Source organism: Athene noctua, chromosome 3, assembly GCF_965140245.1.
Source record: "Athene noctua chromosome 3, bAthNoc1.hap1.1, whole genome shotgun sequence".
Classification (NCBI taxonomy): domain Eukaryota; kingdom Metazoa; phylum Chordata; class Aves; order Strigiformes; family Strigidae; genus Athene; species Athene noctua.
The window spans coordinates 17,527,099-17,543,224 of record NC_134039.1 but is presented as its reverse complement, the minus strand read 5'-3'; the positions used below and the strand labels follow the sequence as shown (position 1 = coordinate 17,543,224).

The following is a 16,126-nucleotide window of genomic DNA, read 5'->3' as shown; positions in this document are numbered from 1 at the left end:
TATTGCTCCTCAGAAAATCTACTGCTTTATTGGTGTATACAAACAGTATAACTTATAAAAACTATATACAAAAATTAATGGTATTGTTATTTGTAAAGGAGACCCTCCTTACTTTAATATTGCTAGGAAAATAATTGTGTATCTCCTGCTTCTGCTGTAGCAGCTTGGACAAAAGACTGCAAAGCAGGCTGTCCTGACAGGTATATATGGATGTCTTGGACCATGGCTGCTTAAATCCATCAGAAATGAGCAGCTTGATGGAAGATTTCTTCTTTTCTTGTCTTACAGATTGGTTTAGATCATGGGGGTTCAGATGAGGTATTACTGCACATTTAAGTTACCACATGGGCTTTTTAGCCATCTCAGCAGCAGTGGAAGAATCAAAAATGTTTCCCTTTGTTTTCTGCATTTTGCTTTTTGTCAGATTTACCCTTTTATCTTCTGTCCTTTTGTATTTTGGACTGAAATTTTCCACTGTTTCTCTGAAAGTGTTTCACACCATATAAAGAAAAAGGAAAAAGATGACTGACTTGGAAAAAATCTGACTTTGCAACCTTCGTAATGCAAAAATTAGTCATTGGAGTTTAAAAAATGAACCTAACTCATTCCTTAATTCTAGGACTTGGGATACATCACCAAGGATGCTTCTTGTATGAACACCATTTCTGGCAGTCTTAAAACTGCCACTTTCAATGAGAGTGTTATAGCAGAGATGCAAAGCTTTGTATCAGACCAGTACAAGACCTGTGGCACCAATGCTCTTGTGTAGAGAAAGGCTAGTATTCAATCACTAGCACAAGTAACCATATTTGTTAGGCTTTGCAGGCAGAGGAGCTTTCTGCTGATGGCTACTTTCCAAAGTGGATTCACGGGGCAAGTAATTGCTGATTTCTAAAGAAACAAATGTAGACATCTTCATTTCAAAAGTAAGAGTTGCAGAACATGTTTTCATACTTTTTGAATCTTTCTGAAACACTGGTAATATCTTCCAAAGCTACTTTATGGTTATAATTAGCCTAACCGAAGACCCATCAAAAAGATGAGTAAGAAGTTTACAAAAATCTCCACACAGAATATTAACTGTGCCAGACATGAAAAATATTTACTTGCCTATCTGCATTACACAATAAATATCAACTCTACTTCTTGATATGTTATCCATGGATAGCCAAGGAAGTGTGGTAGTGTAGCTCTCCATTTCAAACAACAGAAGTTGGAATGGTTCATTTGAGCAGCTGCATGTAAATGGAAACTGCTTTAAAATAAGAATGCAAAATAAAACTTTTTAATATATAAGGTATGTCCACTCTTCATCCCAGGCAAATATTTAAGACGTGAATTCAACTCTGTATTTAACCTTGACACCACACAGTAGTCTATTCAGACAGGTGAACTCTTGAGGTACAGGAGGAAGAGCAATTGGTGGTACCAAAACTGATCAAGACAAACATATATTCATATATAATTACTCTTCCTAAAATAATATGAACTTTTACATATATGCTAGAGGGCTGCAAGTTAAAAAAATCCATTGTTGGCTTATAACCAACTGTCTAGAAATGATGATCTTTTAACTTTAGTCTAATACTAATAGCCCATTCAGTAAGGAGAGATTAGTTACAAGCTTTCACTTTCTGTCTCAGACAAACCTAGTTAAAAGATGTGCAAGCTTACTCTTTTAATAATGTCACAATGTGTGTAACCTTATAAAACCACACTGGCAGGAGTAGCAGACTGTTGCTCAGTCAGACATCACCTCCACTAGAGCAAAACAGTCTCAAGACACTTAAATAATTATTTTGTTTCTAGCTCATTGATTCATGACTAACTGATCAGCATGTGAATTATTATTTTTTCAAATACAAGCTGCTGTTTCAAACAAAACATACTAACAGAGAAAAAAGTAAAGAGAAGCAAACCAGCATTTGCCTTTTAAGATAGCAGTATGTTTTTCCAATTGCTTGGCTCTAAACTCTGAAACATGACAGGCTCATGCTGACCTTCAACCTCTGTTGCTGCTGCTTTCCTCTTTTTAGTTACATGAAGTATTCTACCTTTATTGTGATAAGTATTAAAATCTGGAGAAAAACTTCTGTTAATTTTAACTATAGTTATAACCTTTTTCCTGCAGTGACTGATACTCTAAAGCAGCAGACTAGAGTGCAAATGTAGTTGCTTCTTATATACATTAGAACATGACACCAAGGGCAATTGTATTTATTGTAATAAAATTGCAGAATGATAAACAGTGCCAGTCTCCTTTCATGAAGCTTATACAGATGACTATTCAGAAAGATTAAAAAATATTACTTACCTGTACAGTAACTTCAAGATGTATTACGTATCCAAATATCTCCATGACCCTCCCTCCCTCTCCTCCTGAGTCCCATATACATGAGATTCCATCGCAGAGTTCGAATTAAATTGGGATAGAGAAGATAGCTCTGCCTTTATGCTCACTGCTGTCAGCACAAAGAAAATGAAAAACCCATTTGACACCACAAGAGTGCCAAGAGTTCAGGCACAATAAAAATTTTTGCTACCTATATTATGTCCTGTAGCTGATTTGTATGCAAAACTCATTCCAATACATGTCTGTCTGAAACCCTGAAAGGAAAAGGAGGTGTAACTGATGCACATTTCTGGGCTTTTTCTTTCACTTCAGGAGAGAAGTGGTAGGATGTCCAGTGATACATGTTAGAAGGATGTATCAAATTCATCTATCCTGCATTCATGTGATGTGTGATCTGCCATGAAGTTTTATGAAAGTGCATGAAATAGGATATATGTTTTCACTAAGGCATTTAGGTTCAACTGAATCCAGGTTATCCTGGTAAACTCCCTATCTGTCTCTTGAACTAGACTCACAAAGGTCTTTATGGCCTAATTTCACTCTTTGAATTGGAATTCAGGTGGATTTCTCTAGTTAACTCTTGGGAAAAGTTAGTTAACGGTTTGAGATGGCAATGAAATGCTTCTTTTAACTGTTAAAAATATTTCTAGGACTAGCCAATCACCTAGGTAGGGAAAGATAATTTCCATATAACCCTGGAATTAATGCAATAACATATTTTACCTGTGTGCTTTCATAGACCAGAAGGGAAGAACACATTACTGGAAGTGTTTCAAACTAGGAATCAATTGTTTCTTAAACAGTGAAATTATTACATCATTACAAGCACTTACTCCTGTGAACTATTGCTCTTCCTTATTCTGTATTTCCTCAAGAAGCCATAACCTAGATAAAGAACCTCATTATAATGATCTCAGTCCATTCTAGGTTGAATAAAACTATTTCTAGAAAGAAAACTCCTCCTTTGTGAAATGACCTTCCACTAGATAAGTGGAACCTGGGGACTCAGGACTGTTAGCTGCCTCAAGAACTACTTAAAGCTTACTCCTAGATACAAACTATCATATAGTTATTGATACAACAAATTCTTCACCAACATTTGGAGGCAGCCCATCTACAAATGCTGGGTTTTTTTCACAGTTAAAAAATATGAGGGCCTGATTAACAGCAACTCTAAAGTGCGCACTGGTGGATTAATATGAAAAGTTGAAATCTTGTTAAGTTTCTTCCATAAAGTTCCCTTGCTTTCTCTCTTCGGCCATAACAGTGCTAAATGTGAACAGGAAAAATTGGTTCTGCTGTAGTCAGCCCATTACTGAGGAATTCTGGTTTGCCATCTCAGGAGTCTACCAAAAGATTTATTTAAATGAGAGGGAAGTGAAAGGGGAGAAAAAAAAAAAATCTTAGTAAAAACTTATTGAAGAGAAATGCTTAATTTTTGACATTGTCTATTCTTGAACACATATAAAGCCCTCAACAAAACCTGTGCATAGTGCTATTATTGCCTGAAAATAGCTACAAATGTATTGTATACATTTGTATATGTTGTACCCATTGTATAATGTTTTTAAACATTATACATTGTGTCTACAGAAATATGTGAACAACTCTAGCCATTCTTATTTTTTTCTTCCAAGCTACTTTATGTTTTACCAGTCAGGTGTGTTACTTTCAAAAAGTGTTTCCAAAATATGTAGCAGTTTTGTTCTGCATCGGGAGAAATCTGAAATACACAGAATTTGCAGTAATGAGAAGAAAGGCTCCTAATCAATACTAGTTGAATTATGTCCACCATAAAGCTCTGTACTTCCCATAGCCTTCTCTGCTACTGAAGAGGAATTCCACTGCAATCTAGATTATTTATACATTTCTTGAGGAAGAACAGAGAGGAAGGAGAAGAAAAGGACAGTTAGACACTATTACACAAGTCTAAGAGGGAAAGGCAGAATTGCTTATTTCTCTGAGAAACTGACATCTTTTCCTGATAGCTGCCATGCTTTTGACACTTCTTTCCTGTTACTCTAAGCTTGGTGCTCCCAACACAGCAATCAGTTAGGTATGCTGGTTTTGTATAGGCATTTTTAATTAGCAGAAACCTAGACAGACTAAAGTACCTTGCCAATACTAACAACCAGGTTTACCATTTAGCAGCTCATGAGGGGTGCCAACAGCTTTAACATTTTGCTTCAGCTGTTGCAAATTACCACATTTGTATTTTTTAAAACCTACAGGGACTATGCTTCTATCTAACCACAGTGGGTCATTGCACGGACTATTGGAATGAGACCCAAGGCTGACAATACAGCTGTTGAAAATGTTCTGAAGTGAGCCAAAGCAATATATATCTGTAATTTTTATGGGGTTTTGTGAGAGTTTTTTGTTTGTTTAGGTTTTGGGGTCTGTTGTGTTGGGGTATTTTTGTTGAAAGGCTAACTGGGGAAATGCTACTCTAAAAAGATTTCTTCACACATAAACCAGTACTATGACTCAAGAGTCTTAAAGTAATATGGGATCACAGCAAAAAACAGTGGCAGTTTTAACTGCACTATTAACATGAAGCTCAAACCCATACGTTATTCCCTTGATACAGCCCTATTCCTCTGAACTCTCCTTGCCAATGTCAGTCCTGTCATCATCATTGTACTAATATATCACAGTAGTTGTAAGACCTCCCTCTCTTAGCTCATTTTCAATCATTCAGCAAAAAAGAGCAGCAGAAGCAGCACACATGGACAGCCAGCTATAATAGTTCACTTCTCATCTTCCCTCTTCTTCAGAGCTGAACATATGACAATAATTGCTAGTGATACAACACCTTTGAGGAAATGTTTACTCAGCAGTTGATGCCACTGAATCTCTCCCACTCTCTCAATTTCAAAGGGAATTCCTGCAACTACCTCTGGTCTCATACACTCATTTCAGTCTCTGATCCTCTCCCTTGATTCTCATCATAGTAGAGTAGCAACTGTATTTGTGCTAGGAACTGCTTCCTTTAAAGCAGCCATCAGTTCCAGGATAGAACTAACAGTCTAGCAAGATGCTATTGCTAACCACTGTCCATTTTACTTAATGTAAAAAATCCATAATATTATTACTTTCCCTTCAAGAATACTCTCCTATCTCCCCAACTTCAAACTACAGATCAACAAAACAATTTCACATCAGAAATCCGTTTCTCACACCATCTGGGAACATCCCAACGTACCCAGAATCCCCCTGGAAGCCAGACAGATTAAGTGAAGTTAATTTGAAGCAAAAGATCCGTCTTGGTACAACCTGGATTCAGCTACTAACCAAATATATACATATTAATTTAGGGAAATGTTTTGCTTAAAATACTAAAAACTGGTTTCTGTTCTCCATACCTTTACCAGCAAATGTACTCATCAGCTTCACCACTGTATCTAAAGTCTAAGGATACATTTGAAGACAGGAAATAAGAATATTTACAACTTAAATACAATAATAGGAACTTTAAAAAAGCTCAGCAAGAAAGGATCAGGAAGAACAGAATGACAGGTGTGAACTAGCAGCCAATTCATATGCATGTGTAGAACATGAAACCTATTGGGTGCAACTGATAAGAACAGAATACTGAGAAGAAAAAGTAAAAACTACACATTTAGATATTAACATCATCAGAAAATAATGATTTTAGAAATACTGACATGAAGTATTTGAAAAGAAAAGCTTCTTGTTGGTGTATTTTCAGTGTTACACTGATAGTAGCATTTAAATAGGCAACACAGCATCACAACATCCATAAAAATTACCATTTCACTATTCAAAAATTACCAGTTACACTATTCAAGAGGTGAATGCACTCCTGATGTATACAGTAGCATGGTAGTATTTTGTTTTGTCATTTAATATTTCTCAACATTGTTTTTTTTTAGAGGAGAGGAGAGAACTAGTTTTAAGGGTGACAGCAATTTGGGCAGCTTAGTAAGCAAGATTAAGGAATAATACTGAATTACAATGAAGTAAATTAGGTTTACCCTACTTGAAATGAATTAGAATACATTTTTTAAAGGAAATGGTGAAGCATTTGCTGCCACAGGTAAAGAATAAATAAATTCTGAATTCTGTCTGTCTTTAGGTCTCCATCATCACACCATCCCCTTTCCTTTTCTATTGGGTAAAACAAGAATAAGGCAGAACAGCAATTTTATTAAACAATGAGACTATGAAATGAGCTGCAGCAATTGGACACTTTTATTCTTGGGGAGAGGTGAGTTATAAACCATTTTCAACACAGCAAGTAAAAATAAAAGCTTGGGGGGGGGGGGGGGGTGGAAATCAGAAGAAGGAAAAAATCAAATTTATTGCCATTTCTCAGGCTTATGAAATAAGACACCAAAATGAAAAGAGCTGTTCTTCCCTTTGAATGTACTCCTATTGTTTTGCTTAAATCTGGCCCTCAATGTTTTCTACTCTCAGGAGAGACCTCCTCACAGGAACCACACCATGTTGTCAACAGTTACATTAATCTCTCTGACAGTTTTTAGGAAAGGAGATTGAACTCAGATACTAATCTTGGGGAAAAAAAAATGTAAAAAACATCTAGTGGTTAAGGTTGCTGGCACACATTCAGCTGTCCAGTCGTCACTGTACTTTAGTTTCTGGCATATCATAAAGGGTACCAGCACTGCTCTTTGCCAAACAGGCAAGAAAGCACAAATAGCAGGTTTCATCTTCCACTGACACCTAATGTTTCTGCAGAAAAGACTGGGTGAAAGTGTGTCTGGAGAATAATATTCCTGATGGATCACAGAGAAATGCTAGGATGTAGGGAGTCCTCTTTCCTCTATTAAAAACTCTCAAGCCATATAATGGCTTTCTCTCACTACAAATCTCAATTTGCAGTTAAGGAAATACTGGGATAATTGGGAGTCTGCCTAATGCTAGTTGTAAATAGCGACCTTCACAAATTTTTTCCAGCTGTTTGTTAAAAACTGTAGAGCATTTTTTTATTATATAAGAAGACAGAGTCAAATGGTTCATCTTTTTAAAACATGCTAAGGCAGTGAATACATCTAACCTGAACATAATAAATGTACAGTAAACTAAACCAGAAAGTGAAAAGAAACAGCAGATGTCTAAGTGTCTATCCAGGGATACGCTTATCCATTCCAAATGTCAAGTCACTTTAAGCTTAGTTTCTGTAAATGTTATGGTAAGAAGTATTCTGTAAGGAGTGCTCTCTTCTGGTCAGACACAGGAGAAGGTAATTCCTTAACAATGTATTTAATGTCATAAACATCGATTATGTAGAATGACACATTCTGTGTCTATAAGAACTGCCATATCAAATCTAAGAACAAGGTGATATATTTATTCTGATATTCAAAAATATGTATTTTAGATGGAGGAAAAACCTGCATCTTCCTTCTTTAATGACACAGCTGAACAATTCATATAGCAATAGAAAAATATGTTTCTAAGACAAATCATTTTAATGTTCAAAAGAATATTATTTTTTGTTATTGCTTCAACATGCAACCCTGTACACATGAGCAACAATGAAGTTAGTCAGACCTTGTAAACATTCATCAGAAGAAATGGTTTTACTAAAATTGGAGACAGGGCTGTCCCCACAGCTTGCTCATGGCTCACGGCTCACATTGTAAGAATGTTAAAACACCAAAATCTCACTAATCAAAGAAAAATAAGAAATGAGAAAGGTAAATTTACACTTTAATGGTCATCCATACTACTATATACTCTGTGTGTATGCAGCTGTTTGGAGAAACAGGTATCAGATTTCTGTATGGAAAACTGGTATTAGAAACAGACCCATGTAAATACTCTTAAGGCTTAACATCTACGGAAGCTTGTCTTGATGAGCTTCCTTTAAGTAAATGGAGAATTACTGTCTTATAAAGTCCATCAGATCCATATGTGAAAGGATAAGAGATTAAAAGGATTAATATTCCTAAGAGCATGACCTCATCTGAGCAGATGCTGCAGGGCTTGACTTCATTCCTTCTTGTTTGTCAAGATATTTTTCCTGACTTGTCATGTTTACTTTCTGGCAATCTGTTAGCAAGTCTTCATGCCCTTCCTCAAAATAAAAGTTGTACTTTATCACTTCAATAGACAAAAGGGAAGAAACCTTCCTTTTTATCTAGAAGCTCATTTTTAGGTGTACTACTGTCTTGCTGAGATGGAAATCCAACAGCGTAATTTTTACATGAAAACGTAATTTCATGATACTGCTATTTCATATTATATTTCATATGCACTGATTTTTGGTACTGTGAAGTATTCCTCCACTATTCAGTGACCTAGCATTTTTTTTCAGTCCTGTTTTTGTGATATTAAATGATAAAAATTATTAGGGTATTAATATTGAGAAAATGCCTAAGTCTTTTTTTCCATTAGAGAGCATTACAAATGAAGAACACCTGCACATATTCCGTAACTCCATGTTACTTCACACAGATATAACAAAATATGAAGTGAGGCTGTCTATCCATCATCCATACATTATCTATATCATAAAAGTAGATGTATCCAGGAATGCTTAATTATGAATTTTTAATTCCTGAAAAAAATTATAAAATTCAAATTAATCCCACCTCCCTACCTCAAGAATCTTCCCCTCACTATAAGTCACAAAAAGCCTAGCTAAAAGGTCATAATTTTTGGAACTTCTCCCAGACATCTAGGAAAGTTAGGAAAAGTTTTCTTGACAGGGAGAGTTATGACATGATAAGAACAAGAGCTAGTTTTTCTCAAAGCATCTGCCAGGGTTGAATATTTGCTTGTGTCTACAGTAACTGCATGCACTGTGCTGAAAATTACAACCCTCCAAATAAGTATAGAATACAATGTTTGTGGAACATTTTGTTTTCTGTAACATACTGTAAAAACTGATGGAAATTAAAATTGCTACTGGAATATTACATCAGTAACAAATCATGATGCATATTAAAGTCTCTACTGCATATGTATATCCTGTTTTCTAATGCATAGTCAGCTGTCACAGAATCTCTCACAGGAAGGGTTGTGTCAGTTGATCCCAAAACTACCTACTGGTTACCACTGTGCTTAGCCCAAATATTAATAAAATAGGAGGATAATTTGCATACATTTACTCCATTTAGATTTTTTTATGAGGTATGATCAGTCTTTAGAGCCTGTATTTGTTCATACCTGTTGCATACCTGTTCATATCTCCTGCATTTTCATTTTAAAAAGTCCTGTGTAATACTGACAGACAGTACAAAATTGACTCACATCATCTCCGATCTCAGAACCATATTTAGCTTAATTATCAAGAACATGTAACAATGTTAAGTTTCATCCTTTATGGTGACTGACAAGAAAAAGTGGTCCCTTCCAGAAATGCTAAGAAATTTCTTAAAAACTGAATTGCAAACTGAATTCATATCCTTTCAGTGCTTATATCATGAATTCTGCCCTAGAGGACAGAAGGAGGATTGACCTAGAACTGAATATACCATTTAGTGAAATTATAGCCACCTGCATAGGTGCTAATGGCATCTAGTCAGGCCCAAGGAACACTAACACTTAACAAGGCTGGGCAGAACAGAGAATTATCCAGGGACAGGGAAGTCAAAACTTCTTCCTGATGAAATTAATGGCTGAAGAGTACTGGGAGAGGAAAGGAGAGGAAGAGAACATTTTGATCTGAATAATCCCCAAAGATGGATCTGAGATCAATGAGAAAATACAGATCCAATATGTCAGACTGTTCTCTGGAATATAAATCCTGCAGATGCAAGATGGCATTAAAGAACAGACTTCTACCAGGATGAAATGGAGTAGCTGACAGTTTCACAGGCCTTAAAATGTTGAGCTGTGCTATCCAAGGGATAAAGAAAGTACACTCAACTCAGCTGGCAGGCAAGGCTGGAATCTGATACGGCAGTGGTCTGTATGGAAGAGAAATTAGCCAGGAACTCTGCACTTGAAATGCACTTATCCCAGGAAAACATGTAACACCATTTAACTAGCATAACCAATTTTCTTCAAAGCTGATGATGCCTAGAAAGTTATAGAGGAAATCTTGAACTTTAAGCTTGGAAAGCTTTTCTTTAAATCTGTTTCTTCAGAAGCTTTGTACACACTGTCCAAAAGCAAGTTCATAGATTAATTAGGGAAGCACAATTTTTGAACGTTGATAGCATGTGTGTACATGCTATGGTGCCTCATAACAAACAGTTAATTGGAAAAGAATAGAGTATTTCAGTTGGACATGACCTACAATGATCATCTAGTCCAACTGCCCAACAAATCCATGGCTGACCAAAAGTTAAACAATGTTAAGGACATTGTCCAAATGCCTGTTAAACACTGACAGGTGTGGGGCAGTGAGGTTGATACTTAATGAATTCAGAATGCTCATTTCATGAGAAGGTATTTGGCTACAAACCCACTTCATTGAGCTTTGTCATTTTTTTTTTTCCAGTAAAAAATATTATTGAACAAAAAATCGCACATTTGTTTAGATTGAAAATTCAATTCTTTCCGCTAGAAGGATATTTTTCCTATTTAATGCTCATTATGATAAAATAATTATATAATCACAAGGAACAAACAACATATACTCGTGTATATAATTCATAGATTAGGAATTATACATTATATTATCTAAATTTGGGTGTGTAAAAAGAAAAAAATTAATAAATTTACTTGGGTTTACAGTTGTTTGTTAATGCATTCAAATATATTTTACATAGTTTCTGGACATATAGTTATAGACTATATACAATTATAGACTGATGGGTAGCTGCTGCAATACAGATCCAATAGTACACAACTCCATGCCACAAGATATTTTGAAAATTCTTCCTAAAAACTCTGAAAGATGCTGGAGTGATAGACCAAGAAAATATGCAGACACCTTCCAAATGTCAGATTAAAGTACCCATTCAAATACCATGAAATTTCACTAAATGTTACCTTTCTAGGACAAGGCAGCATATCAATTCCTTTTCACAATAGCTTTAGTTACTTGAAGCAAAAATTTTCTACTTCAGCCCAACAGCTTGGTTTTTTTTATCCTGCTTGTAGACCAGACACTCGTTAACCTCTCAGATCTCTGGAGAGTTGTGGTTTAAGGGAACCCAGGAGGAAAAGACAAATTTGGAAAGCCATTTATCCATCTCACTAGAATTGAGACATTATGGTTTTCATTCTTCCCCCACTCCCCAAAATACCAAATTTCCATCATCAGAGCTCTCTGAATAAACGAACATTTTGTTACTGGACTCAGGAAGAAAGAAACCACATGCCTGTTAGGGACAGAGAGAGGAGGAGTGGAATATGTGCTTGGGAGCATGTTTATTTGACTGGATTGCAGACGGTCAACCGAAGAACATGCAGATCATATATTTTTAAGCATTTCATAATGTCTTATTATTAATTCCATTCAAAACCACCAAGACCAAAATTATCTGAAATTAGTGCTTGTGTGTCCTGACCTCAAAGCCAACAATGGTTGCATAAAAAAAACCCCCCAACAATCAACGTTCCTCTCAGGTTTGTTTATTTATTTATTTTTTTTTTTAATTGATTAGAAGGCAGTGCCCTTTAGGGTCTATGGAGAAAACAGGTCTCCATAACTAACAAACTGAAATGTGGTCCTAGGTAAATTTTACTTCCAGGAAACCAAAATGATGCAGTCCTTGAGAGAGGGAGGCTATAAGTAGAGGGCTCTTCTAAAGGAAGGAGTTTTTATTGAATCTGTCACTTGTCATTAAACACTCCATATTTTACCTTAGCCTGATATTTTCATTAGAGCATACAGACCTTTTTCATCTGTGAATGAAAGCATTCCCTTCAGCCTTGTGTTGAATATGGGGAAAGACTCTCTAAAATCGAGCCCACCCAAACAGGACAATTAGGTTCACAAAAGCAGGAAAGGCACTGGGAAAAATCAAGTCATATTAATACTACAATAACTTACACATTTCAGTGTTGACTATCGCATCCCACTTCAATCTTAAATTCTTACATGCATTTGATAATGTCTGTTTTTAATCTCATCAATACTTGCATCTAATTACAGAGAAAGCAACAGACACCAGTGCAGAATAAAACATAAGAAAAGTGGAAAAGAGTATGTACAGCTGTAGAGACATCTCAAATTGGAAAACCTGAATGTAAAATGATAAAGATAATAAGATTATACCCTCTGACGTCTTTGTTCCCAATTTTAGCTTCCCTTTTAGACCACCAACCTACAACAAAGTAACACTGGAGAAAAAGGGAAAACTTTCAAACAACTTAGCTTCCTCAAAAGAGACAATTGGTTGTTTCTCGTTCCTAGATGTAAGTTGTTTACTTTGAAATTAAAGAGGAAGTATTTAGAGTAAAATTAAGCTAACTATGCTACTCATATTATTATATGTATGATCTCTTTACTGCTAAAACACTTTGTAAGTAAAGAATTGGATAGGACATCATAAGGACAGAGACACATTCTTAAAGAACTCTGATATAATGTAGCACTGTTTTTTACCACCTAATTTCTGCGCAAAAGCTGCCTTACTGCTGCCACCAAAGCTGTACAATCTCTTTGAAGTATCAGAAACTGATGTTAAAATAGTTTTAGCATGACTTAAACTTATCAGTAACCAGAATATCACTGTCTGTCTGATGCTATGTTTAGTTGTATAAACACATTACATAACTTATTTTTTCTAAAAACAAGCAAACAAATAAAAAAAACCCAAGCAGCAATTTTCGTATGCAAATAGGAGCTGAGAGAAAAACAAATTTCAGTTATTTTCCAATGCATTCCATTTGTGTCAAAGAAAGAAAAATGAAAAAGGAAAAAATAATTGTGGGGGGAAAAAAGGCCAGAAAAGAAAGACATTGTTTTTAAAATCTGAAAGTGCTACATAAAACCAAAGATGATGGTCTTGTGGAATGGTGTCATTCAGTAAATACACCATGAACATAATTGCAAGGCAAATGTCAAGTACCACTTATCTTTTCAAACTGAAAATACAGATTTGCTCAAATGCATATTAGAAATCTAGCAAATATTGTGTTAGTTTTAGGAATTTTTAAAGATGTTTCACTAATACAAGAAGGATTGTGTTGTTTAAACTTAAAGCTGCCACATAATGAGAGCCTTGTGGATTGCCATAGCATTACAGCCACAAAACCCATTAGCAGATGCAGAAATCCCACATTCCCGCCTTTTATAAAACTCTACAGTTATGAAATCATTTTCATACACTTAGAACTTAACTATTTCAGTGCTCTGCACATTGAAGGGGAACTGATGGGGAAACCCACAAAACAGTGCATCTGAGAACATTCCACATGGACACATGTTTCTGTGGTTCTTTCAAAAATTCTTAAAGAATTGAAATCATCCTGCTGGAATTTCACAGAACAGAGTAAAGAAGTATCTGAATTAAGGAGGGGATTTATCTTTGCTAGTGAACTATTAAGGTTTATTCTGTGTCTTCACTGTTGATGTACTAAGATAGGTAGCTGGTAACAAGAAACAAGATTTAATCTATGATAACAAAGGAAAACAACTAGGAGAAGGGCTTGCTCTCTAAAGATTTAAAAAATAATTTTTAAAGACCTCAAGTGTAGACTACTGTTTCCATGTTTATTTTCACTCACCAAAAGGAAAGCTATTTTTGTAAATTAAAGAAATCACATGCAAAATATGAATTATCTCCTCACTTAGCCTCATGGTATCTTTGCTTTATTTCATGGCAATAATTTAACATTTTTATGACAGCACTTAAAAACTTACTGCTTGATAAACCATCTACAGCTAATATTAACATATAGCACACTGAGCAATACCTGACTTGCTTTCATACCAGTGATTTTCATATGCCTAGGCAGGTTTGAGGTAACCAGATAATTCTGTGGGGCAGCAGCATGCTATCATTTCAGAAATAAAGCAAACTGACTAGTAACCATAGCAAGAATTCATGAGGTAGAGTAGGGTTTCACTGTCAAATAAGGATGAGTAAACACAGAAAACATGGTCCTCCAGTTACCCCACAATAATTTCAATTTACTATAAGAATACTTACTTGGTTCTCTTTCATTTACTGAAGAAAATGGACCAATATAAGGTAAAACCAGCTGGAAAAATACACAAATCAGCTAAAGAATCAGGCTGTTAGAAGAGCAGAGAAGAAATGCCACACCAATCTCAATACCAAAATGGTAAGATTATTTCAATGATGCACTTCATAACCAAGTTGCCCGTTAGAACTATTTTTCCCTTCTATGAAAATGGAGTAAGCTATGAAGGCAACTGAGAGGCTGCTTTCTTTGAAGTGCTCTGGGATAGATGTGTCCTTTTAAACAGTAAGTAACAAATTTCTTGGGTAACAGCTATGAAAACGGATCAGGAGGTAAAGCAGAGAGCGAGGTAGCAAAGCCAAATTGCTTTGATCCAATTCCCACGTTACCTGAAGCTGTTGGGAGCTGTCATTAAGATTATCCTCTCGTCTCCTCGCCTCCTCCAGCATCTGTGCACTCTTCTTTTTCTCCACTTGCTCTTTGTGCTTCAGATTTGCTACTTTCTTATTTTGGTCTTTAACTTGCCTGTAAAAGAGAAAGCACTCAGAGCACAGTTCAGAGCACGCTTCCTGTCAGCCCCAGCACTGGGCAGCTGGACTGGGGAAGAGTGGAACCCTCAAGTACCATCACTTCATTTGCAGAATGTCACCAACACCAAACTCATCCTCAAGCGTTATCCTCAACTGTTAATCCAGACAAAAGAATGCTTTGTTTTGCTCATTAGCATTAACCTAAATGTGGAAATTTCTGAAACAAAAACCTTAATTATTATTTGGTATAAACTATTAATCAAAAGATGCACCCGCCCTCTCATGACTATGTGGCAGAAATCTTTTCTCTGTTCACACACATATATACATATAAAAAATGCAGACATCTAATAGCTTGTTTTGCTTTGGGTATTACTATATCTAATGTAAGGAAATTAGGAGGATCAAAAGGAAAAACTAACGAAACACATCTTGAATACAGAGGACTATAACATACTACCTATGAGATCTAGGCAATCTGTTTCCAGGAGTAAAATTATTTCTTTTCAACCTCAAGTTCTACTTGTTTACTAGATATTTTGAGGGATTTACTATCCTTTCTTTTTACAGAAACAAGACAGAGCAAGTAAGAACAAAGTATTTCAGAAAGCATGCATAATTTCCTTTTCACTTGCATCTATGAATTATTTTTGATGATCCTGGCAACTACTATTGCCTACAGACAGGGTTTGGCCTTTCTGGGCATTAAGACACATGGAGTATTGAATCTAATTACAGACCCTTTAATCTCAGCCTCCTGACCACAGAGAACTTAAGTCTAAACTTTCAGTCCAATCAAAACAAAACAGTCTAGCTTTGCTTCCTCAGCCCTTTTCTTCATAATTATATCTGGAGCTTGGATTTTGGAATAAAAGACAGATTCTTTGGTTGCAAGATTTCCCCCAAACATCATGCAAGTAGTAGAGATGGCTCTTTAATTTACTGTTTAGAAAGCAGAATGATATACTAGCTTCATATCTGGTATGTTATCCACACAGAGAGGGATGAAAGTTTCTTCTGTATTTCAGAAATACTTTTAGAACAGATCACAAACAACTCTGATTTAATATTTTCTTCAGAACTCATAACAAAAGTATGATCAAGAACATACCTCTTTGCAATATATATGTTCAAATTATATGGCATAGGGCTAGTCAGTGCTTTGAATTCTTCCAAAAAAAAATAGGTTCAACACTGAGCTCTGCTT

The 16,126-nt window shown here is 35.7% G+C and overlaps 1 protein-coding gene across 15 annotated transcripts in view; it reads right to left on the bottom strand.

Moving 5' to 3' along the window:
* Positions 1-16,126, bottom strand: part of ERC1 (ELKS/RAB6-interacting/CAST family member 1) — a 298,605-nt gene that overhangs the window by 125,014 nt on the left and 157,465 nt on the right. For all 15 annotated transcript variants that reach the window (XM_074902123.1, XM_074902127.1, XM_074902132.1 and 12 more), the window contains one exon: positions 14,779-14,914. In XM_074902123.1, the coding sequence (XP_074758224.1) occupies positions 14,779-14,914 (136 nt within the window). The remainder of the gene's footprint in view (positions 1-14,778; positions 14,915-16,126) is intronic.